Source organism: Vipera ursinii (assembly GCF_947247035.1).
Source record: "Vipera ursinii genome assembly, chromosome: 1".
NCBI lineage: Eukaryota > Metazoa > Chordata > Lepidosauria > Squamata > Viperidae > Vipera > Vipera ursinii.
In genome coordinates, this window is record NC_139512.1 from 96989499 (window position 1) to 97015470 (window position 25972).

The 25972-nt window shown below is 39.8% G+C and overlaps 2 protein-coding genes across 2 annotated transcripts in view; both read right to left on the bottom strand.

The window, feature by feature from the left end:
- Positions 1-10837, bottom strand: part of PARVA (parvin alpha) — an 88177-nt gene extending 77340 nt beyond the window's left edge. The window contains exon 1 of the mRNA XM_083355883.1: positions 10600-10837. Within this exon, the coding sequence (XP_083212009.1) occupies positions 10600-10735 (136 nt within the window). The 5' untranslated portion in view covers positions 10736-10837. The remainder of the gene's footprint in view (positions 1-10599) is intronic.
- Positions 10838-12547: 1710 nt separating this feature from the next.
- LOC310637734 (F-actin-monooxygenase MICAL2-like) overlaps positions 12548-25972 on the bottom strand; it is a gene marked incomplete at its 5' end in the record, with an annotated part of 47305 nt that continues 33880 nt past the window's right edge. The window contains 5 exons of the mRNA XM_083358235.1: positions 12548-13450; positions 14507-14596; positions 16049-16148; positions 20906-20999; positions 22821-22913. Of these exons, the coding sequence (XP_083214361.1) occupies positions 14527-14596; positions 16049-16148; positions 20906-20999; positions 22821-22913 (357 nt within the window). The 3' untranslated portion in view covers positions 12548-13450; positions 14507-14526. The remainder of the gene's footprint in view (positions 13451-14506; positions 14597-16048; positions 16149-20905; positions 21000-22820; positions 22914-25972) is intronic.

Below are 25972 nucleotides of genomic sequence, written 5' to 3' on the forward strand. Positions count from 1 at the left end.
CATGTAAGTCACAACAATAGAAAAACACAGTCTGCTTAAAATAATACTACACAAACATTAGCTGTTGTCATGTTTTAATTGAACATAAGTTGGAAACATTCACAGCGCAGGGTGGAAAAAGTATGTGAACCCCTAGCCTAATGACTTCTCCAAGAGCTAATTGGAGCCAGGAGTGAGCCAACCTTGACTCCAATCAGTGTGATGATATTGGATGTGTTGCTGACAGCCGTCCTGCCCTTTAAAAACACACACCTGTTTTGGGTTTACTGGTCTCAAGAAGCACTGTCTGATGTGAACCATGCCTCGCAGAAAAGAGCTCTCAGAAGACCTACGATCAAGAATTGTTGACTTGCATGAAGCTGGAAAGGGTTACAAAAGTATCTCCAAAAGCCTTGATGTTCATGTGTCCACCGTAAGACAGACTGTCTACAAATGGAGAAAGTTTAGCACTGTTGCTACTCTCCCTAGGTGTGGTCATCCTGTAAAAATGACTGCAAGAGCACAGCGCATAATGCTTAATGAGGTAAAGAAGAATCCTAGAGAATCAGCTAAAGACCTACAGAAATCTCTGGCACATGCTAACATTTTTGTTGACACATCTACAATAAGGAAAACATTAAACAAGAATGGAGTACATGGGAGGATACCACGGAGGAAGCCATTGCTGTCCAAAAAAAATATTGCAGCACGTTTGAAGTTTGCAAAAGAGCACCTGGATGTTCCACAGCACTACTGGCAAAATATACTGTGGACAGATGAAACCAAAATTGAGTTGTTTGGGAAAAACACACAACACTATGTGTAGAGAAAAAAAGGCACAGCACACCAACATCAAAACCTCACCCCCACTGTAAAACATGGCGGAGGGAGCATCATGGTTTGGGGCTGCTTTGCTGCCTCAGTGCCTGGACGGATTGTTGTCATTGATGGGAAAATGAATTCCAGAGTTTATCAGGACATTTTGCAGGAAAACGTACGACTATCTGTATGCCAACTGAAGCTCCGCAGAGGATGGGTGATGCAACAGGACAATGACCCAAAGCATACAAGAAATTCAACAAAACGATGGCTTCAACAGAATAGAATATGCCTTCTGGAGTGGCCCAGTCAGAGTCCTGACCTCAACCCGATTGAAATGCTGTGGCATGACCTTAAGAGAGCGATTCACACCAGACATCCCAAGAATATTGCTACACTGAAACAGTTTTGTGAAGAGGAGTGGTCCAAAATTACTCCAGATCGTTGTGCAGGTCTGATCTGCAACTACAGGAAACCTTTGGTTGAGGTTATTGCTACCAAAGGAGGGTCAACCAGTTATTAAGTCCAAAGGTTCACATACTTTTTCCACCCTGCACTGTGAATGTTTCCATCTTATGTTCAATTAAAACATGACAACAGCTGTTTGTGTAGTATTATTTTAAGCAGACTGTGTTTTTCTATTGTTGTGACTTACATGACGTTTAGAGCGCATTTTATGGCCAATTCATGCAAAACTCCACGTAATCCCAAAGGGTTCACATACTTTTTCTTGCAACTGTAATCCCATTGAAGCTATTTTGATGGAAGGCAAGAACTGTGTACCCTTTTAAATTTTAATAGTTTGCACCACTGTAAGGGCTGAGCCCCCACCAAATTGTTTACATGGCTAAGGCAACCTATAAGGGCTAAGAAGGTTAGTTAACTCTACCCAGGCAGAGTATTCTTGGAGAGGTGTTTGCCTACAGTTGAATGAAGAGTAGAAGGTGAACCAACCAGACAGCTTTGCCTACGTTGGCATAAGTCAGAAAAGGTGCATAGCAGAACAAAAATGGATGGAGGATGCCTTACTGGTGGGCAGATGAAGGTAGAGCATAATGTGCATTTCTGCCTCAAGAAATAGTCAGTGGATTGAACAGTGCTGGGGTAAATATAATACAAGGATAAGCCGAGAGAAATAAACAGACTCATTTCAAGAATTATTCTGGTTGCTTTTATGTTGTACCAAAAGAGTGCTTTCATTTATTTTTATTACGGTATATTTTATTTTACATTGTTAATCCTATGAGTAGAGCTACCAAATCTGTGTTACAAAAATCTGGACAACTAAAAATAGGAGCAATGAGATTCAGAAAACTAACTATTTCCTTGCATTTATAGAGCCTTGGTGGAGCAGTGGGCTAATGCCTCCTTAAGTAACACCAGCTGCCTGCAATTAGTGCAGGTTCGCATCCCACCAGGCTCAAGGTTGACTCAGCCTTCCATCCTTCCGAGGTAGGTAAAATGAGGACCCAAATTGTTGGGGGCAATAAGCTGACTTTGTAATAATGCCGCTTGGGGTGTGTGAAAACCCTAACAAGCAGGCATATACATAGAATGAAGGCTACTGCTAAGCTTGTAAGCCGCCCTGAGTCTTCGGAGAAAGGCGGGATATAAATGGAATAAAAATAAAAATAAAATAAATTTAGTGGTTGTCTAGATTACTGCAGTCTAAATATGACAACTCTACTGAGGGTTGGAGACAAGGTCTAAATCTAATAATAAACATAGATAATGATGTCATAGGCAATGACCTGGCCTGTGCCATATGCTTTACGTACTGGTACTCTAGAGAAGCTATTTTTTTTTAAGAACAAGTTATACTAATGTCGATATAATATTAAGATGTAGGATATCCGTAAAAGAAACAGTGACAGAGCCTGGTTGTGGAATCAAAAGGGGAATCTGCCTAGAGTCTCTACATTGCCACAAATGGATTAAGTTCATCTCTTTTTGAATTCTGTTCATCCTTATCAAGCGCCAAAATAGCGCTGCTACTTAACTAGATTCCCGTGCATGGGCATGAACAATAAATCAATATAATTGGAACTTAACATGTGGCCCCTACAATAGCCAGTTATTCAGCCTTCTGATTATCTGATATCATTTATAGACCAATTCTTTTGCAGATTACAAACATCAGATTTGCCTATTGGTTAGGGCAAAATACAGTATTTTTCACCTGCAGCAACAAAATAAGCAGCCAGGCCAAAAAGATATAGGAAATATTACAAAAGTTAGACCCCGAGTAATTTTTCTTCTACTATCAGAACCAAATAAGCCTATGATAAGAATGGGCAAATTATTTCAATTGAAGTCATATCAATTGGGCATACTGTCTGAGGCCATATATTGCATCATAATTGTCCTTCATATAATTTATAGAGCCAAATTGTCTGGTTTTCATCTGTTCTTACATCAATTTAAGCAATTTTGATCTTTGCTCTCCCTCGGTAAATGTATCACAGCTTTCTAAGACTGTCAGGCTCCAATTGTTAAGATCCTCTAAGGCAGGTTATTACAAGATGTGAATTTTTGATGTCTGCCGGTCAAATTCAGAAATGCTGAAGGAGAACAATGAATTATGGCTTTACTTACCCTGGCAATCCATAATACAAGATAATGAAATACTACAAAAAAGGGGGAAAGGAGTAGAGGAAAATTATTTTCTTCTACTATTATCTATAAGACTTCCTTGATAATGATTCCAATAAATAGATTTAAAGTAAACTGTACTTCTAAGTACCCCAAATAATATCTGCAAATATCATAGTTTCATAATTTATATCCATTTCATAAGAGAATAGAGAATGTGCTGATCATATGTTATGAATGCATTAATAACTCTTTCTATAATCATCCTACTCACATAGCAACTCCATTAACTAATATCAGTGTTTGCAGTTGTATTCCACCCAATACCTGCTTACTGTATGTATTTGTAAATGAGAATACTTCATGAAACTACCGAGGTGACTTCCCAAAATGGTTGTACTGTAATTAAAATTAGATAGATACTTAGGTAGTCCTGTTCTTTAAGGTGTTTTATAATAAAGTGGAGATGACCAATGAGTTTAGTTTGAGTAATGAAAAAATAGACTCCTCATGTATTTATTTTTAAAATATTTTATACATTACTTTTCATACTGTTTTGATTTTAGGATACTGTACAATCAAACTTAATGTAATTATGTAAAACACAGTAATAAAAACAGATTCAGTATTTGGAACAGAATTAACACAACAACATACCGGATGCTGGATAGCAAAAAAAGGTATTTGCCCGTACACAAAATATAACTACTATACTGCTGAAGGAAACATTATGAAATTGGGAAGTAGATGCTTAGTTTAACAGCCTCTCACAGTTTATAAATGTGACTGGCTGATAATATGGATGGTCTTTGAATCGAATGCAATGTAACAATTATTTTAAAACAATTTCAATAAACTGAATAGGAATATTTTAGGATGGATACAGCTCCAAAACTTTTTTTCCCCTGGTCTTCAACCTCTACCTCTAAGATCCAGAGAAATAAGGCAACGTGAAGATTAATTTTAAAAACTATGTTACACCTCAGATGGCTATATTAAAACTTGAAAAATAAGAAAGGGTGGAAAATTTCAGCACCAGATCCTTTAGTTATTATGTCAGAGCTCCATTTCCAAGAAAATACTTGTTTAAAGCCCTGGTAGCAAAGAAAGAAAAAAGATATCTGGTCCCTGAATTAAAGGCACTGACTGATTTTGTTAATAAAATTTCACAGTGCTATGGGTCCTGCATCAATTTTCAGGGCAATCACAAAGAGCCTCTGTGAGGTGAAGCCCTGTCCAAATCACTGCATTATCACAGAGTACAAATAAGGACTCCCAAAATTAGGGCAGAAGGGGAGGAACCCCTGTGTTCAAAAACTTTCTCTTGTTCCCTCATAACATTTATTTATTTATTAACTAGCCACATTTATAGAGAGACCCATCTCATCCAAAGTGGTTTTAACCATTTTCTGAACTAAGGTCTCCGGGACAAATGACCTGATTATCCCCAACCACCTGTGAGAGGAGGCATTGAGGTTTGGTGGTTAGGGCAGTGTTTCTCACCCTTGGCAACTTCAAGATGTGTGGTCTTCTCTGAATTCCCCAGCCAACATCATTGAATTACGACCAAAACTGGGACCAAAATTTCCATTCCTAAACAAAGTAGTTATTGAGTTACGCCCAATTTTACAATGTTTTTGCCACGGTGATTAAGCAAATCTCTCCAGTTGTTAAGTGAATGTTGTGGTTCTTAAACAAATCCAGTTTTCCCCCATTGACTTTGCTTGTCAGAAACCGTCTGGGACACTCCAGCCATTGTAAATACACCAATTGCCAAATGTCCGAATTTTGATCATGTGATGCTGCAATCAAGGTCGTAAGTGTGAGGAGCAGTTATGTGTCACTTTTTTCAGTGCCATTGTAACTTTGAACGATGGCTAAACAAATGGTTGTTAGTCAAGAATTACCCTTTTTCTTTTTACATATTAGATGTGCCCCACATTACAGTTTAGGTTAATCCTATTCCCCTCTCAGATGTTGCTTTAAACAGCTTGGTAGCTGCTTCTAACATAGACTTCTCTCATTTAGTACAGGGTTAATTCTAATCAGTCACTGGTCCAACAATCATATCACTTTACAAGCAAGCATACATTATTAGCCCAGGGCACAATAATCTGTATGCAGTTAATATAAACTATATGCATTAGATCCTTATGAAGCCTAATTTCAGAATGGGACTGCAGTAAGTCAGATCATGTTTTCATTTTACCCAAGACAGAACAGATTTAATTATTTATTAGTATTTTATTGGATTTAGATGACTCTGTGTGACTTACCTGTGAAAAAGATGAAACAATCAAATGAAGGGGGGAAAGGTACGGTATATCTGGAAAAAGAAAACATTCCAACACACCAGGGGAAAAAAAGCTAACAGAGCTTGACAATCACCTTAACCCTAGCCATGGAGCAGAACCCAGGTTTTCAGAGCATCTAGAAGAACTAGAGGGATACTGTTCCAGAGGCCAGGTGCCAAAACAGAGAAAGTATACTCCCCAGGTCTGAATAAGAGATGTTGCTTAACTGAAGGGACTTGGAGTGCTATAGTCTAATCTTACTGAGAGGACAAATAGCTGGTCCCTCAAATACCCATGTCCTTAAGGGCTTTCTGGGTCATAACCAATAACTTGAATTCACCATAGAAGCCAGCTGGCAACCACTGCAGCTTGTGAAGCAGTGGTGTCACATGGATATAAGAAGGCATGCCCACCACTATCTAAGTTGTTGCATTCTGGACCAGCTATAACTTCCAAATGGTCTCTGAGGACATCCCCATATAGAGTTCACTGAAATAATCCATTTGCGAGGTCATTAGGGTATGAATAGGATGCCCTGTCTGAAGAATATCCTATTCTAGGAATGGATACAATTGGTGCATCATATGTACCTTTGCAAAGATCTTGACCACAGCTGCCACCTGCTCTTTGAGCATATGGATCTAAGTCTTTCGTTCCAGATCTAAAGTTTCTATGAAGATCCGGTTTATTACATTTATCCAGAGCTCTGTCTCTGGAGCACATACTGTAAAGCTCAATCAGCTGCATTTCTCTTTCTTTCTTTCTTTCTTTCTTTCTTTCTTTCTTTCTTTCTTTCTTTCTTTCCTTCCTTCCTTTCTTCTTTCCTTTCTTTTCTTCCTTTCTTTCTTTCTTGGACACAATGATGAATGGATGCAAATCAGAGTAAAATTTGCAATTAAGTCACCTTGTGGTGAGATAGGCTGCAAATAAATTTAATAAAGTAAAATAAAATAAATAAAAAATATCATACCACACACAAAAATCAGCCTGTCTAAAATTTGCTCTGGCTATTCCTTAAGAAAAACTGGCTTTGCTGCAAATTGTATCCATATCTGTTTCTCCCATTCATTGTAAGCCTCTGATCCAATTTCTATGAATACTGTTCAGAACTGTCTAGCATCCATTTATTCATTCAATTTATACAGCTGCCCATCTCAAATACAAGATATCTAACAATGAATAAAAAGATTAAAACTTCCTCACAAAATTACAAATAACATATACAGCAACCAATACATAACATAACCATGATACAGGTTCAACTACTTTGTCAGAGCCCTAGGCTTAGCAACAAAACCATGTTTATAAAAATCTAAAAGGACTGAGGCAAATCTAATTTCCAGGGCAATGATCTTTCAGACAGAGGTGTCACAACATAATAAGCTCTTTTCCTGGGTACTGCCAGATGACCCTCCCTATTAGATGCAACCATAGCGTGCCTTTCCTTCTGGATTAAAAGGAAAAGTAGACACAATTATAGACAGACCTGCAAAATTCCATCCTATTTTGGTGGGGGAAATATTTACAAGCTCTTTGAACAACTCAATTTCAAAGGAGTAGCTTGAAAATTCTTACAGACTTCTGCAATATATGGCCCACTTAATTGTTCCAGGATAATTTAACATACCCAGAAATTTGTTTTCATTCTAATATAAAAGGGAAAAATATTAACTACTTCTGATTACCTCCAAGGCCTCCTGGAGCAGACTGGGAATATACAAAGCTCTTGATCCAAACCTCAAAATGGATCAGATGCTTTTTATGCACCAAAATGTTAAATGTTAAATAAATTCCAATCACAAAACAGTCTATCACAGAACATCAAAAATTGAACCCTAGAATGTAGTAAGTATTCCGCTGCAAGTGCCCATTTTAGAAGCGATTTACTGGTGGTAGGCAACCTGGCTGTCAATGAGTCTTGTCTGTGATTATTGATCTACCCCAAAGGTCTTTTAGGAAATGGTTTGTTTCCAATATAATTTGAAAACTACTTCAACTGAAATGGATGGATTACAGCATGTATAATCAGTTACTGCAGTATGAGTGTTCCCTAGATCCCAGATCTGAAGAAAAAAACAGAACTAAAGGGTAATTTTCAGATTGGCGCTCTTTACAACTTATTTATTTGCTTACCATTCAGTTTAAAAACTTTACAGAAAGAATCATCTGCAGTTCTCTAGATGTTGTTGGATTTGAATTCCTATTATCTTTGATTGTGTTGCCCGAATTTGCTGAAGCCAACAACTATTTTAGACTGCCTGCCATTACCTTTGTGGATGTGTTATTAAGGGGAAAAGCAATTTGCAACCCTCCAAATGTTGGAGTTTGCCTTCTATAATCCTGCTTCAGAATCAAAAATCACGTGACTTTCACTGAGGACATGGTGAGCTAGAAGAAGGAGCAGGGACAGGATAACATTGGCCAAAATTGGTGGCCAGTGGCTGGAGCCTGGTCAGCAAACAGCTGGTACCCAGGAGTAGACTGCAGAAACAGGAATTTTTGCAGTTGACCATGAGTGGAGTGGGTGGGAGTGAAGAGATTCCATCTATGTCCACAGTCGTGTGTGTGTGTGTGTGTGTGTGTGTGTGTGTGTGTGTGTGAGGTCATGGAAAAGGAACAAGTTTTATTGGACAAAACTGAAATTGATTTCAACTTAGATTTTAAAATGACAGGTTCCAAAAATATGGGGGAAATGATATACTAGATATACAAATGAAACCAGCTGATGTTTTAATAACTAAAAAAGAGACAAATAATGTGATAATAGATAAACAATAAGTGATTATTATGTAATAAATAGTAAGAGTGGCTTATATAATTTTCCTCTATTGTATTTACAAAGCAGATCTGTTAAAGTATTGAAAGACTTGGTGAGAGAGAAAAAAGACACCACATTCTAGGACATTATTTGAAGAAAATAAAGATCAAGATAGTTAAAAGTAAGGGGAAGGAATATAAAGTTGTTTTATTTGATCAAGGTGAAAAAAGATGTTATTTCTGGCAATCCTTAATAGACTTTTGAATAAGACTGACCAGTGAGGTTTTAAGGTAAGTTTATACTTGCTGTGACACAGAGGAAAATAACTTCTTTATACTTCCTTTGCTATATATTTTTCCTTTTTATACTTCTGTGTCTATGTGTGTGTATTCTTTTCTAAACTTTTTATTATTTGTGGGTTGTACTAGTTTTGATTTGCATAATTGTAATCCTTAATAAAATCATTTTGGAGAAAAAACAAAGATGACATAACTGGAACAGCTGTAGTTGGAATTTCTAGACTTTCATTTCTACCTCCTATAGAAGACAGAGTACCAGGATTTTGCAATCAGACAACATACTGGGCCTACCATTGACCTGCTTTACTCTCTCTCTCTCTCTCTCTATATATATATATATATATGTATGTATGTATGTATGTATGTATGTATGTATGTTGGTACAATACAAATATTCATGAGGAATGCTGCAATGCTATGGGCTGATCTGAAGACCCAGATCAAACACCTGAGCATCTTTGTAGAAGCAATTCACTAGTATAACTTTGAACAGAGCATGAATCAAAGTCAAACAAACCATTGCCTACTCCACAAATTCAGACACTGTGGTTTGTACATCATGGTTTATTTCTTCATAATGTGAACTCTCTTAACTGTAGTTTATTATTAAACCATATTCAAAATCCATGCAGTTTACTAATAGGACTATGTGTCTTGCCAACCTAGACACCTGATTTGAGCGTTTCTATTTTAAACATACAATATCTTCCTTTATTTTCCCCACTCCTCAAGTTACGGGGCGCTCTCAATGAAGACTCTTCCCTCTCCCCACTAATAATAATCTTGACCCAGATGATGTCCCGCCTGAAACCCACTGTCCCATCAACATCTTCTGACTAGATTTTTTTTCCATCCAAAAGAACAAGAGCCTTGGTGGAGCAGTGGGCTAATGCCTCCTTAAGTAACACCAGCTGCCTGCAATTAGTGCAGGTTCACATCCCACCAGGCTCAAGGTTGACTCAGCCTTCCATCCTTCCCAGGTAGTTAAAATGAGGACCCAGATTGTTGGGGGCAATAAGCTGACTTTGTAATAATGCCGCTTGGGGTGTGTGTGAAAGCCCTAATAAGCAGGCATATACATAGAATGAAGGCTACTGCTAAGTTTGTAAGCCGCCCTGAGTCTTCGGAGAAGGGCGGGATATAAATGGAATTAAAATAAATAAAATAAAAATAAAGAAACCACGAGCAGAAAAGACACAAAGCCTTTTTGACTTGGCAGCGCCCAGCTGGGTGCGGGAGAGCGGAGAGCCGCGCTGCTGCCAACCTCCGCTTCCCCGCGACCGGGCGCACGCTTTCCAGCCCCGCATTCCGAAAAATAAGCCCTTTCCGGTAAACAACGGACGTTTGACGTCTCACTCAGGCCCTTTCCACAGGGCCTGCGAGCGCCCAGGCGGGCAAAAAAAAAACAACCTTGCCGAGCCAGCTAAGCTAGCCAGCCAGCCAGCGCTATAAAGCTTTGCTGCCACTCTCAGGACTTTACGCCAGCGCTTGGGTGGCTGAGGGAAGAACTTTGCACGTCACGGCGGCAAACTTCTCCGTGCAAGAAAGCAAAAGGAATTGCCGGAAGAGCCCATCATCGTCGTCAACTCCCCGGCAGTGCTTCAGGGGACAACATTTTTCCAGCATGACGCGCGTTCCTCGCAGCGGCGCACCCAGCCCGGCGGCCCCGCCAGGCGCCTCTCCAAGCCCCGCGGGTCCGGGTTGGAGGGCAGCGCGGGGCCACTTTTGCCTCCTCTTTCACACACACACACACACACACACACACACACACACACACACACACCTCATCTCTCGCCCCTCCCCTCGCCCCATTAAAGGCGCCGCGCGCTGCGGAGCTTTGGCGCTCGATTTCGCTTACCTTCTTTGGCTTTTTTCCTCCTGGCCAGGGTGCCTCCGAGCTTTCCGAGGAAGGAGTCGTCTTTCTTCCGAGTACGGGGCGATTTGGGGGTGGGAGACTTGGGGGAAGAAGGCGATTTCTGAGGAGAGGTCGCCATGGCGGCGGGTCCCGCGAAACGGCGCCCGAGCCTGGTCGGGGAAGCGAAAGCGGAGAGGCTTCGCTCGACTCAGCGACCAGCGGCTCGTCCCTATTCCCAACGGAAGCGGAATTATTCCAAGCATCTGAGGCTGCTCTGGGTCTTGCTCCTTCCCTCCCGCCCTCGGTCCTCCTTCCCTCCCTCCCGCGCACAGCCAGGGAAGGGAGGTTTTCTCCCTCTGGCAAACACGCGCCGAGTCTGTTCGGCTCCGTGGAGAGCCGCCGCCGCCGGTCCCCGCTCCTCTTCCTCCGTCCGCAGAGCTTGCGGCTTTGGCCCACGAATTGCACCTGCCTCTTCGGCGGATCCGCAAGTAGACGGACCCTCTTGGAAAGATGCTGCTGCTGCTGCGGCCCTGGATCCTATGCAAACGTACAGGGGGGAAAAAACGTCCCTGTGTCCCCTGCTTGCTGAGCCGTAGGTCTGCAAGCCCGGTCTTTTTACATAAAGGTTACTTGACAGGAAAAGTCTGTGGAGTTGAATCTTAAGTTTGAGATTCACCGTCTAGCTCAGGGGTCTTCAAACTTGGCCCTTTTATGACTTGTGGACTTCAACTCCCAGAATTCCTCAGCCAGCTTTGCTGGCTGAGGAATTCTGGGAGTTGAAGTCCACAAGTCATAAAAGGGCCAAGTTTGAAGACCCCTGGTCTAGCTAATGTTTCACTTGCAAGGGCGGAGGGGGGGGGGAGTTTGGGGAAGAGCCTGCGAGTCTCCGTTCTGAATAAGTAAACTCGTGCCTTTAGTTGCACTTCAGAGCTTATTACAAGGGAGAGAGGGTTCCAGGCTCCCCAGGGCAGATTCATTCGCCATACCTGCATTATTGGCCGGGACAATTTCAAAAAGTAGCAGAGCTTGTGCTCCCAGAAAACATTTCCCGCGACGTCATTTCCTAGCCCAGTTGCAGTTACGCAAATTGCTTCTGTACTCTATAGAAACATCAAAAGTAAGTCTTTGTCCCGTTCAAGAAGCTGTATCGCCTCTTTCCACTCCACGGCTCGTTTTAATCCTTTACCCTCCCCCCCCCACTCGGGAGGGGGGAAAGGCTGGATCGGGCGAAGATACAGATGTGCCACCGCTGGTTCTTGAGGATTACACGCAGCCGAGTAAGAAGAAGTCAATTGAATGTTAGAGGAGTGTTGAAAGGGGCTGAAAAGAGATGTTTGATGCTTTGATTCTGAAGGCTAAGCGAACTAGTGAGGAAGTAACGGAACACAAAGCTGAATAAAAGTGGAGATTACTCTTCCTGCGTGGGAGGTTCTGCTTCACATGGCACAGTCTGTATTTCTGCCCGCTGGTATTAAGCAACTGGGCCATTTCCAAGACGTTGGTAGGTGGGAGAAATCTGCCCAATAAAATGATGAATTTTTATTCAACGTTTACAGGAGAGCACTGGAAAAGGTCATAAATGTGGTCCGGTATCATAGCTATGTTGATATTATAGTACCCAGCTTTAGATTTCAGTCCCTGGCTGAAGGAGAAATACTGTGGAGGTCCTTTTCTGGCATCTGAAGGTCTGAATGAGGAGAGTTGGGTTTAGGCTTGAATCTAGCAAGTTCAAATCACTTTGGTTTCAATAGCATTTTCCCAGATGTATCTTAATTCATGGTTCTTCCTGAACTGTTCCTCCCTGCATATTTTACATAAACAGTTTTTTAAAAAATATTTCTATTTGGAGATGTTCAGAAACAACTACTGTGTTGTCCTACACCTGTCACGAAAGTTTTAAACAACAAACTACAAAAATAACCTTTAGAGTAAACCCATTTTTATTGTTTGTTTCAGTACAAATAGCCTACTTAATCTCTACATCTTGCTCAGAATAAATGCTTATATATTAAATTACAATATACAAAGTACAAATATTTACCATAGTTTTAAAGATTAATATGTATAGTATCTTAATTTGCAAACACATCTTATAACTTGCATTTGCTCAACAGCACACTGTTATTTATTTACAATATACATATAGAGTATAATTTCTAATTAATTGTAACTGTTCATAGTTACAATGACATTCTAATCACAAGGATACCATCCTCCAACTCAAGAATTAATGTAAAATGCTAAGTGGTATGTAGTAGTACTTATTTCAGTCACTGAAAGCCTTTTCATCATTCATCAACAAGATATGTTTACAAATGAGAAACATGGATCTAAGGACCCTACTTTTAAGGAAAACTAAAACAGTGTTGCAGTTTTGTAACTCTCAAATATTCTCAGAATTAAAAATCCAGGAAGTAGAACACAAAGACCATTCTAGTATTATTTCCTCAATGGAACTGTACTAGATAAGGCCCTATTAAAATTCAGTCATTCTATTTCCACAATGGCCAATGCTATTTTTACATTACCAATTGGAACATTATTCCTTCTTCCTACAGTTGCACTGTGCAATAAGATTTTGATCCCAATTTATTTGATTTCTATAAGCCCCAACCCCATCTCCACAAGTGACTGGACAGCATACATTGTAATAATACTTTAATTGTGTTTACTACACTGGAAGGACAATTGTTTTCTGAGGACTGAATGCATCCTTCTGTATTTATATTTGTCAAGCAGTATAAACTTATCAAAATATAGTTCTTTGGCTTATTGAAATTTCCTGTTCCTTCCAGAAAATACTGTTAGCATTCTTCTGTTTCTTTTCTCACGTTCCTTGCTCATCAATTAGGCCCTGTTAAGAATACAAAAATTAAAAGTTAATACCATTTTTCTATTGCATTAAATAGCATACTGGATTTATTATATTTGGTGTTAGTGTGACAAAAGTGGGGAAGCCTGAATCGGGACCAGTTCTGTCTACTTATTGTGCTGTTATGTCCATGAATACTATCAGACATGGTATATATAAATGCTCATCAAGCATTTGTGAACAGGTTGCCCATCTGTATTGCTGTACATGTCGACTTTTCTACCCTATCAAGGATGCTGTCCAATCAGGTTTATACACAAACTTGCTAAATGAGCAATATACAAGAAGCTGCCTTTATACATTTCCTTCGAGAGTCAGCTCATAGGTTCCAACAGAAACATCTCAACTTTGTTCATACCAATTTCTCACTTTCATATTACTACATTCATTCTTGACCACATAAGAAACAATAAATAATATTTTATTTTATGAAATTTGTTTGCCACCTATCTTACCAGAGGGTGACTTTGGCCAGCTTAAAATGTCAAAATAATCCATTCGTACTATGTAAAGGAATTATAACAGGTCAGTTCAGCAAATTCCATATTGCCAGCAGTCATACAAGCTTGCTTGTAGTAATGTCCTCACTTATTGGCCATTCATTCAGTTACTATTCAGAGTGATGACAGCACTGAACAAGGAAACTTATAACCAATCCTCAAATCCCATGGTCACACGATCACAATTCAAGTGCTTGGCAACCAGCACGTATTTATGACAGTTACAGCATCCCACAGTCATACAATTGTCATCTGAGACTTTCAGACTTTCCCACAAGTAAAGTCAATGGGGAATCTGACAGGAAGTTGCAAGTCACAGTAATGTAATGTTGCACTTAATTACCCATGGTAATTCACTTAACAACCACAGCTGGAAATGAAAAAAACTAGTAAGTATGGAGTGATTTTTCACCCCTTACAACTGTTGCTTGGCGATAGAGTTACCAGTTTCAATGTGTTTTGAAAATGAGCACTAACTGTACATATTTTCAGGTGACATATATTGATTTTGTGTACTAAATAAACCTTATACCAATACCTTAAACCTCTACTTTATCATCAACAGTTACTTTCTGTCTCAGTCCTCCTCCAGTCATTCTGATGATCTTCCAGTTCTATATCTTTGGCCCTGGAACAAAAAAAATGTCCCAATAAGAGGATTGTTCCTTTGATAACTTTTATCATTCTACACAAAGTTGATCAAGATCCTTATTTTTTCCCCAGCAATGCAACAAAATGTGTTCAAGTTTATTTACATTTCTATCATCATTTTCAACCCACACACCCATTAACTTGGCCAATTTTGAAAACACTGTCTCCAATAAGATTGAAACTTGCTTTTCTTGGTGAGCATAGAAGTCACACACATACACACACACAAACACACACACACAAAATGCTATCAAAAAACTAGTTTTTGAGGCATGGGATAATGTCCTCTGGAAAGATTCTTCCCTCTGATATAGGTAGTCCTCAACTTACAACTCTTTGTTTAGCAACCATTCAAAGTTACAATGGCACTGGAAAAGTTTTTTACTAGTGGTCCTCACACTTACAATTGTTGCAGCACACCCATGGTCTTGTGATCAAAATTCAGCCACTTGGCAACCAGCATCCTGGGGCCATGTGATTGCAATTTTCAACCTTCCCGGCAAGCTTCTACTGAGCAAGGTCAACAAGGGAAGCCATATGTGCTTACTGGTCACATTAAGAACACAGTGATTTGTTTAAAAACCAAGGTCGTAAAACCAGGCATGGCTCACTTCACCACCACCACCACCACCACCCCTTGCTTATCAGTAGAAATTCTGATCCCAGCTGTGATCATAAACCAAGGACGGTCTGTATATGACAGCCCTTGTTCTCCTTGCCTTGAGAAAAGCCACTGAAACCTAGTTTTTTAGCCAGATATTGGGGTCCAGATGAGTGGAGTCTTTTAGTTGTTTAATTATTAAGTTTGGGTCACTATTTTATACATTGGAGTGTTTTAATGATGTAGGTCTTTCTTTTTTAGGATGATTGTTCACAAATTTGTTGTATGCCACCCACATTATTAGGGCTGAATGGTCTTATAAATGCAACAGATATAATAAGAAATTAGATATTAAAGGAAAAATATGGTAGTATCAGGAAACAAAGCAGGAAATATATTGTACAGCTCATGAATGAATATATCATAACATTAAAATGTACAAATGGTTTAAAATTAGGATTGACTATGGTTGTTTTATCTCAATTCAAAGGTAAAAAAATGTAAAATCCCTGCCTCCCTTCCCTTCCCTTCCCTTCTCTTTTCCTTCCTTCCTTCCTTCCTTCCTTCCTTCCTTCCTTCGATTTCAAATCAGCATGAAAGTATCCTTAGAAGATATTCCATCAAAGCCTTTCAGTAAGGATAGCATAAAAAGGAATAACCATCAAACTTCAAACCAAAATAAAAATACATATGCAAGGGGTAACACAGCAGTTTAGTTCAGTAAGGAACATGTGCATGATGGAAAGAGAAAATCTTCTGACATCCATAAATACATACATACAGTGCATATATTCTCACCATTGATGCAAACTGCCAATTCTGACTTACATGATCAAGAGCTCAGCTTCATAGCGCATTAATCTGTTCTTTTCCAGTACTAGTTCAAACCATTCATGTAACAATTCAGATTCATCTTGTGTGCTTGAATCTGTTTGAAAAATGTCAGAATTAGGTTTTCCCCCGCTCCCAAAAATTGCATCAAATATAAATAAGTAGTTGGAAATGTCTTCTTCCAAAATACTCCAGTGGCATTTTCTAAGCATTTACAAATATTACATCCAAAAGTTTGCTGAACTAGAAGCTAGAAGACATATTATTAAAAAGTTAAATTCCATTTTTGACCTCACAGGGTTGTTCCACATACAGTAGCAGCATGCAAGTGCTGTTATCCAGCATGGGAGCCAGCAGAAAACATTGCTGGCTTAACAAGGGGCTAATCTCATTCCCAGCAATGAAGCAGAATAGAGGTCTTGTCTGCACCGGAAAAGAGGGAGAATTGAAAGCTCTAGTGAAGAATGTCTTCTTTAGGACCAGTTGTGACTATGTCTATATGGGATTGGAGAACTGACGCCAACGGAGCTGGTCTCCTCCTCCTCTCCCTTCACTTCTCCTGCCACCAATGGTAAGAAAAGCATTGATCTCTCCCAAGTATGGGAGAAACTCTAAGAAATTAGACAAATGGCATCACTGTTCTTGTCTGCAGGTATTTCCCATTTTTTCTGCCATGCGTGACAGGAGAAACAGTTTGACAAAGACTGACCACCTAGCATACCTTGTGCTGCAAAGGCAAAACCTGTTACTTTTGGAGTGAAACGGGGGTGGCATGGGGGGGGGCCTGTAAGGCAGAGACAAGTTGGGGATAATATCGTATATTCATGTTCAGCAAGCATATACAGTATATAAGCCCATACTCTCACTTATTTAAAATGTTTTTTCATCAAACAGTTTCCAAGACTTTTCAAATCAGATTTTCGAGAAACTCTGATGTGTAGCATGAAGGCGGAGGGTATTCCTACTGTTTGTTTCCAACATCTGTATTTCAAAGATTATCTCTTTCTCTGGAACATGTTATACGTGCTTAGTTGTTCACACAACCAGACCTTGCATTGTTCTAAATTGCAATGGTTTGTCACAGGGCCCACCTCAGCCTGGGACACTTCCAATTTGAGATGTACCTTACAGCCAAAAGACAACCTTGTACTGGTATATCACACTAGAAAAATCTGTACTTTCAGTAGCACTCACACAAAGTAGAGATGGGAAACACAGTAAAGCGAAATAATCAGTATTTCTCTTTTGATATCCCATTGCTAGTGGTGGAATATGAACCTGTATAGAAAAGCTTAAGGGAAACAGTGATTTCAGAATTCAGCTGATGTTCTAGCTGTACTAAAATTAAGCTCTACAGAATTAAAATCAGTGCTTAAATGTGAGGCTGCTCCAGAAGATGCTCTGAACTTGAAAAGAAAAAGAGGAAAGACTGATCACAATTAACCTTGTCTATGGCCCAGTAATAACTAATTAATGCTATTCATATGGCTAAGATTATTTGAGGTTTTTCTAATGCATACGTGGTTGTTGCTCCAGTTGTGTTCCTCTTAGACACATTTTACTCAGCGCCTTTAGAGCACTTTATTTCAGCCCCATACAGTCTTATTCAGTCCAGTAGCTAATGAGTAATTCCCTCTAACAAAAGAGCCTTTCATTTCACTCTCACACAATTATTAGAGGGGAGTTGCATTAATGTCATGGAAGACTACTGTTTGCAGGCCTGTCTCTAAATTTGGTTATTAAGAACCTTTGCAGCTCAATAATATTGCTTAACTGTGATGATTTTCTAATTACCGTAATAACACCTATTAAATCACTTGAACTCCATAAGCACAGCCCTGCCTAAATACAGCTTAATCTAATAAGACCTGGTTATTTATTAAGCAATAAAGTACTATATTTCTCAAGGCTGAATGAATGGAACTGTAAGAGCGGTAACCATACATTAAAAACATAAACATAGTTATAAGCAACTTCCCCAAATTAATAATTTTCCGAAGGTTGTTTGCCAAATCTACACGCAAGGTTGACAAATGAGAAATAATCACTCCCTTTTTAAGAACACCAGCTTCTATCGATCAATCTATAGAGAACAGAAAAAAACCTACCTTAATAAAAGGAATTAAATTACTAACAACAGCGAATGGAGCAGAAATCTTCCATCTCCCAAGTCATGCCAAGTAAATAATGGCATAACAACTTAGCAGATCTAACTAAAAGTCTGTACATTGTTGAATGCCACAAATATTCAGTTTTTAACACTTTGGGGCAGTTTCACCCATTTGTTCCATCCATATGAGAAGCCTTGTTTTGCTTTTTGTTAGAGAGAGATGCTTTTGATAAAGACTCTTGTGGGAGATTTTTTTTTTAATATCAGTGTCCTCGTATCAGTATCATTTGCTATGGTTTGTTTTCTTTGTGCCCCTTTTATAAGAAACTGTTACTACCACTGAGTTAGCACAGATGGAGAAGTGAGATTCCAGATCAGAGAGAATGGAGATGATCAAGCACCCTCCCATGTGTAATTGCCAAGGTTGTGTATGAGCTGGAAAGATCAGCACTATTCCATCTCCAAAATGGTACTTGGAGCAAGCAACCAGCCTTCTTGGGGGGGGGGCGGGGGGAAGCATAGAATGAGGCCAGCTCACAGCAAGAAATTTATGCTGAGCACCAGGCAAATCTAAAGTCTCTCACAAGACAAAATGCATGATGGTTTTTAAAAGGTACCACCTGTTGTGGGCTGAAAAATAATTTGGCATACTTTGGAGCAATTAAATAACTTTGCTCTTCCAGCTTAAAAAAAGAGTACCATTGCTGTGCAATGAAGACCAGTATGCTATCATACTTATGCTAGAAAACACCTATGGCATCTTCAAATTACTTATGTTTTAGTTGTGCTGCTGCCCACAGTGATGTCCAAAGACACTAGGATACCTCCAGGCACTGCACCTCATTCTGCATTGTCCGCTAAGTCAGGGGTCTCCAACCTTGGCAACTTTTAAAACTGTGGACTTCAATTCCCAGAATTCCCCAGCCAGCCATTCTGGCTGGGGAATTCTGGGAGTTGAAGTCCACAAGTCTTAAAGCTTTCAAATTTGGAGATCCCTGCACTAAGCAAATAGTCTCCAGTGCCTACTCAGAGCCTCTCTTCCTCCTCACCCCCTCCTCTTCCCAGTCTTTCTATAATGCAGTGTTCGTGTCACTGAAGAGAAAAGTGTCTTCTTAGAAAGGGAGGATGTGAAAGTAACAAAAGTGAAAGAGGGAGGGAGAGAGTGACTGAATGGAAAAGAGAAGAGTTCCTCCATCTTTCTCTTATTCTTTTTGTTACACAAATATAACGTACTGTTTTTTGACTACAATAAATTGAATTGATTAATTGATCACAAGTGTAAAGTGCTAAAATTCTATCCTCTTTTAAATTTTGCCTCTTCTGGTAGAAATATGTAGTTACGTGAGATATGCTAAGATAGCCCATAAGAATACAAATTTAGTCACTTCTGAACCAAGTAAACCTACCTACCTACCTACCTACCTATCTATCTATCTATCTATCTATCTATCTATCTATCTATCTATCTATCTATCTATCTATCTATCTATCTATCTATCTTCCATGTCTGTCTGTCTGTCTGTCTGTCTATCACACAAGACATTTATAAGCTAAGGAAAATAGGACAGGAAAATCCTGATAAGGCTACCTAAATGTTCAGAAGCTAAATTAAAACAAGCTTGGAGAGCAAACCACTGCCAAAAATCTAAAACCCGAGCCACGAGCATTTTCTATTATTTCAAAGTATATATCTACCCTTACGCGTACATGACCCACGTATACACAGTCTATATACATGCACACACATATTGGAGCAGAGGGCTAATGCCTCCTTAAGTAACACCAGCTGCCTGCAATTAGTGCAGGTTCGAGTCCCACCAGGCTCAAGGTTGACTCAGCCTTCCATCCTTCCGAGGTAGGTAAAATGAGGACCCAGATTGTTGGGGGCAATTAAGCTGACTTTGTAATAATGCCGCTTGGGGGTGTGTGTGAAAGCCCTAATAAGCAGGCATATACATAGAATGAAGGCTACTGCTAAGCTTGTAAGCCGCCCTGAGTCTTCGGAGAAGGGCGGGATATAAATGGAATTAAAATTAAAAAAAATTAAAATTAAATCTCCTCTATTAATCTTTAGTAACACTATTCTGAGATGAGACCAAAAAAATCCTTTTCCTTTCCAGTATCTTGTTTGTTTCAATGGGTTTAAATAATGACCTGCTTTCCTTCCTTCATTTGGTGGTGGTGGTGGTGGTGGGGAATACTGGGATTCACAAGTTTGCTTGTTTGTTTATTTAATAGTATTTGTGCCACCCATCTCACTTATAAGGTGACTCTGGGCAGCTTTAAATTTATCGCTAAATAAACATGCTGATAATTGAGCTTGATTCTGGATGACTTCCTGGACATATCTGTGTGGATATCTGGGCAACTATATAGAAGGTAATTGCCATTTTCTTTCAGTTCCCCAGTCTAGCCTACGAGCTGGAATTTTCTTGTGGCCTCTCAAACACTAACTAAACTGCCCTCTACTCCGGCTGTTCACTTCTATTAGGTGGTTGAACATTGTCCTGTACTTCTCAAGATTAGCCTTGCTGTCCCCAACAATCGTCATATGATACCAAGGGGGAAAGTTCTCACATAATCAAAAATGCCCACAAGCCGAAAAGTTTCCTGTATCCCATTCTATTCCAATCTATTTTCGGAGGATTAAAAACTTAAGTGCAACTGAATTTTCTTACAACTTCTCAAACAGCTTCAGGAGGGCTGGCATGTTCTTCAGATCTCAGATTTTCTGCCATTCTTACCTGCTTCCCCTCGTAGTTCCCTCTCCAGCTGTACGCCATACACCTCAAGAGCTCTCTGTTGCTCTTCCACTTCTTCCAATAACCGTTGGATAGCCTGGACAAATGAATAAATAAATCTAAGAAATGAAATCTTCAAAGATGCTACTTTGATATAGAGAAAGTCCTCGGCTTATGACCACAACTGACCCCCCAAATTTCCGTTGCTTAGTGAGATGTTGGTTAAGTGAGTTTTGCCCCATTTTACAAGCTTACTTGCTACAGTTGTTAAGTGAACCATTACAGTTGTTAAGTTAGTAAGCAAAGCTACAGTTGTTAAGTGAATCTGACTTCCCCATTGACTTTGCTTGTCAGAAGGTCACAAAAAGTGATCACATGACCCCAGACACTGCAACTGTCAGAAATATGATCTGGATTTTGATCATGTGACTATGGGGATGCTGCAGTGGTTGTAAGTGTGAAAAACGGTCATAAGTCACCTTTTTCAGTCCTGTTGTAATTTTGAACAATCACTAAATGAACCGTTGTAAGTTGAGGACCACCTGTATCTACTTCATGGCTCTCTATTCAATTAGACAGTGACTCATTATAATGATACTGCTATTTTCCTAACTGTTACATGGAGATACTGGGAACTAAATGTAGATCTTTCAGCATACTGTACGTAACATATCCCTTTGGGTGTTTTTCTATGTCCCTATCCCCAAAAAATATACTTAAACACAGACAAGAGCCTTGGTGGAGCAGTGGGCTAATGCCTCCTTAAGTAACACCAGCTGCCTGCAATTAGTGCAGGTTCGCGTCCCACCAGGCTCAAGGTTGACTCAGCCTTCCATCCTTCCAAGGTAGGTAAAATGAGGACCCAGATTGTTGGGGGCAATAAGCTGACTTTGTAATAATGCCGCCTTGGGGGGGGGGCGAAAGCCCTAATAAGCAGGCATATACACAGAATGAAGGCTATTGCTAAGCACATTGATTTGTGCTTAAATTGTAAGCCGCCCTGAGTCTTCGGAGAAGGGCGGGATATAAATGGGATTAAAATAAAAATAAAATAAATATATATTTCTGATGTCAAGTATTGTCAGGAACCACAATAGTGCCAACAAAACTGCCTAATTGTGCTTTAGCAGTCATGCAACTGTAATAATAGCTAAAACCTATTCCATCCGCAAAAAGATTACCCACAATAATAGCACACGCTTATTAAAAAAGAGTCTGGTTGCAGAGCTTCAGAGGCCCACAAAATTTGTCAGTAAAATGAATTGATGGACATAAAGCCATCAGTCCAAGAAAAAAAATAACAGGTAAAATTGAAAACATATAAAACTAACAAGAAAGGAAATTAATATAAAATTTTGAGACCCATGGAAAGGTGGATAGTGCATCGAGGTAGAGAACTGGGAAACCTGGAATGCCAGTTTGATTTAGTGGTTAAGGTGCTAGCCTAGGAACAAAGAGACTGTGAGTTCTAATCCTCAGGCATGAAAAACTGGGTGACTTTGGGCCAGCCATTCTCTCTTAGCCCAACTCACCTCATACGATTGTTGTGAGGAAAAGAGGAGGAGGAAGGAATATTAGGTATCTTTACCACCTTAAGGTATTTATAAGCAATAATAAAGGTGGGATAAAAATCAAATAAATCTAAACATGGAACAGTCAGAAGAAATGACAAAGAGAGGTCATGTTCCCAACCAGGAAATGTCTTCAGGATAGGATAAATAAAAATCATATCGGATAGCTTGTAAAGAGAACAGTGAAGGAACATATGGCTCCACTGAGCCATCTCCATAAGGACGTAAGCACTAACGAAAAGGAATATTTTTGCACTTTCCCAATAATATGGCAGAAGACAATGGCATCCAAACTGGCCACATTTTTACTGTTGAACACATTACATGTAGAGTAAGAAATTAATTACCTGTGCTTTGTGAAGTCTTTTTAGTTCCTCTTGTTTAACCAGTTGCTTTGTTTCTTTTGCCAACTTTTTATTTCTTCTAAGAGTACTTTTAACCTGCAAAAATAAACAATAACACATACCAAAGGAAATCAATACTTTGCACTTAGCCACAGATTTTCATAGACTTTCCTTTTAATGTGAATGTTAAGTAGCCTTTGACTCTGTTTGCTGGGCACAATCTGAGCCATTTTTTCTGATCAATAAGGGCCTTACCACAGTCTTTAGTTGGGCATTAACATTTTCTGTCGATAATGGAAATGGTAATCTTCTGTCAGTTAAGATAAAACAGCACATCTATAAAACCAAGCTAATAATCCTGGTGGTTCTAAAGTAAACATTAGGGAATCTGGCATTACATTCAAATCTTCCTTAACTTACTACTGTTGCAAAATATTAAATCATATACTCTACCATGAAAAGAAAAAATAGAGTGCCTTCATACAAAATGCAGGCAGATTTAATATTAAAAATTTCAATGTAGATGTGTTGTTTATTACTTATCCTGTTCTGATTACACACTAGAAGAATAAAAATACAATAAAATGCAATGCTAGCTACTTACAAGAAAAACATAAAACTTATCCTGTTCTAATAGTTGGTCTATAGCAGGGGTGTGAAACTTGCAACATCACGTGATGTGTTGTGACGTATTGTGACTTTTTTCCATTGCCGGCAGTGGGGTGGGCGCAGTTTTGCCATGAGGCATCCAGCCCGTGGGCCAGCAGTTTGACATCCCTGGTCTATAGAGATCATTCTGTAAGGGGCTTTGTTCAAAGTGTCTCTCCTCATCTGCTCCTTGATACTGTAAAAGATCTGCAACCACTAAAAGGGTGTTGGTACAGTTGCTCTGAGATTTTGCATGGTCACCCAAGCATCCATTTGACCAGGATAAGATGATGATGATGTTCTTCTTCTTCTTCTTCTTCTTCTTCTTCTTCTTCTTCTTCTTCTTCTTCTTCTTCTTCTTCTTCTTCTTCTTCTTCTTCTTCTTCTTCTTCTTCTTCTCCTTCTCCTCCTCCTCCTCCTCCTCCTCCTTCTCCTTCCAATATGCCTGTTCTGATTCCTTCTTCCTTTCTTTTTCTTTCTTCTTCCTCTTCCATGTCTGACTATCCTCAGCAGCTTCATAAATACTACTGGAGGCAAAGTAATGTCTTCTAGCAACCACAGAAGAAATATGGTCACCCAACACTATTCTGGTACTGTTCGTACACATAGGAGTCAATCTACTGTGTTCTCATCCTTCAATACATGACATAGTATATGGGGATATCAAAGGGCATCAATGAAGCATACTTTCAGGGCTCAGCCAAACACCTCAATTTCCTCAGAAAAGGAGCAGGCTAAATAGCATCTTTGAATTTTGATGATAGCAAGCCCCACACACAGTGCTTGATTCCAATGCTGAGGATTTAAACCTGGAATTAAAAGCAAACCCACCCAGTCTTTGAGTACCTAGAAGACCACAGCTAGAAAGCTCGATCTGGCCTTGTGAAAGAACTGTGTTGTGGGTTCAGTTTGGGAACAATGTCAGATTCAGGTAGCATTTGAGAATTCCTGGAACCAAGTCTTTTTCTTACACAAATATTTACCAAATAATGCTTTTAAATTCAAATCAGGTTCCAGCCTCATTTGTTTTCACACAATCTTCTACCCTTTTAATTTATCTTCTATAATTCTATTTTCTACGTCAACACTGTTTTATCCTGCAGGTTATGTCATGCAGTGTAATCCATTTTACTTTTCCTTTATTGTTTTATTGGGTGTCTTATTTCTTATTTTAAATCTTTCTCCCAGCTCTTTGTGTATAGCCTGGCACTGGGACCTCTCATTGGCACTGAGAGTACGGTATTTCACAGGCTCTTGTCTAGTGTTGTCACTCTAGGTCAGGGGTCTTCAAACTTGGCCCTTTTATGACTTGTGGACTTCAACTCCCAGAATTCTTCAGCCAGACATGCTGGCTGAGGAATTTTGGGAGCTGAAGTCCACAAGTCATAAAAGGGCCAAGTTTGAAGATCCCTGCTCTAGGTCTTCTTGGAATAGCTGTCACACTGTTTCACCTTTTGCAGTGCAGCTAGTGCTCAAGGGTTTGTTATCATCTTTGTCAGCTGGCATGCCAATGCTCTGGGCCTCTCCTTGCCACTATGAAATTTAGTGCCTGTGCTCTACATTGCTTGGAGTAATTGCTAGCGCTGAGGGCTTGGTTTCCTGCTGGTGTTTACATCTACAGCACGGGTGTCAAACTCACCATGTCATGTAATGTGTTGCGATGTATCACAACTCTTTTTGCATTGCCGGCAATGGGGTGGCCGTGGCTTCGGTATTATGAAGCCGGCAGTTTGACACCCCTGATCTACAGTGTAATTGCCAGGATATTGGGCTTAATTTCCAGCCAGCACTCTGGGGTTCTTATTCTGCTACCACTAACCAATCTCCTGTTCACCTCTCTCCACAGCTGCTTTCCCTATCAACCACCATTTTCCTGCTCTGCCTATCATCTTTAAGGCTTCAGCTTTCAGTTTCTTCCATCTTCTTTCCAACTTTTCTGTTTCCTTGTTCTTCTTCCTCAATGTTCCCATAACCAAGTCCCTCTCTAAAAGATTGGCTCATCCAATCTAAAATGGCGGTCAAAGTAGGTCATGGGTGGGTAGGAGAGGGGATGATATTTGGCCACAATGCTTCCATCATCTTTCCTCCTACTCGGTGCCTCTCAAGGAAACCCACACAAGAGAAGAGAAGGCAGAGCTGGGTGGAGAGGGCGGAGTTAAATGAGGCCTTAGTGCAGAGGTCTTCAAACTCGGCCCTTTTATGACTCGTGGACTTCAACTCCCAGAATTCCTCAGCCAGCATGCCTGGCTGAGGAATTCTGGGAGTTGAAGTCCACGAGTCATAAAAGGGCCGTGTTTGAAGACCCCTGCCTTAGAGCTTAGAGTCCTTATATTACCACAAATTATCCACATCACTCCTCTTGAATTTTGTTACCCTTATCTAGCGCCAATTTAATGCTGCCATTAGTTGATTGGATTCTTGAGTATAGATTTAAATAAAGTTTCTATGCTGCAACTTAACGTATGGTCCTGATCCTTTGCACCTAACAACCATTAAGTTGAGGATTT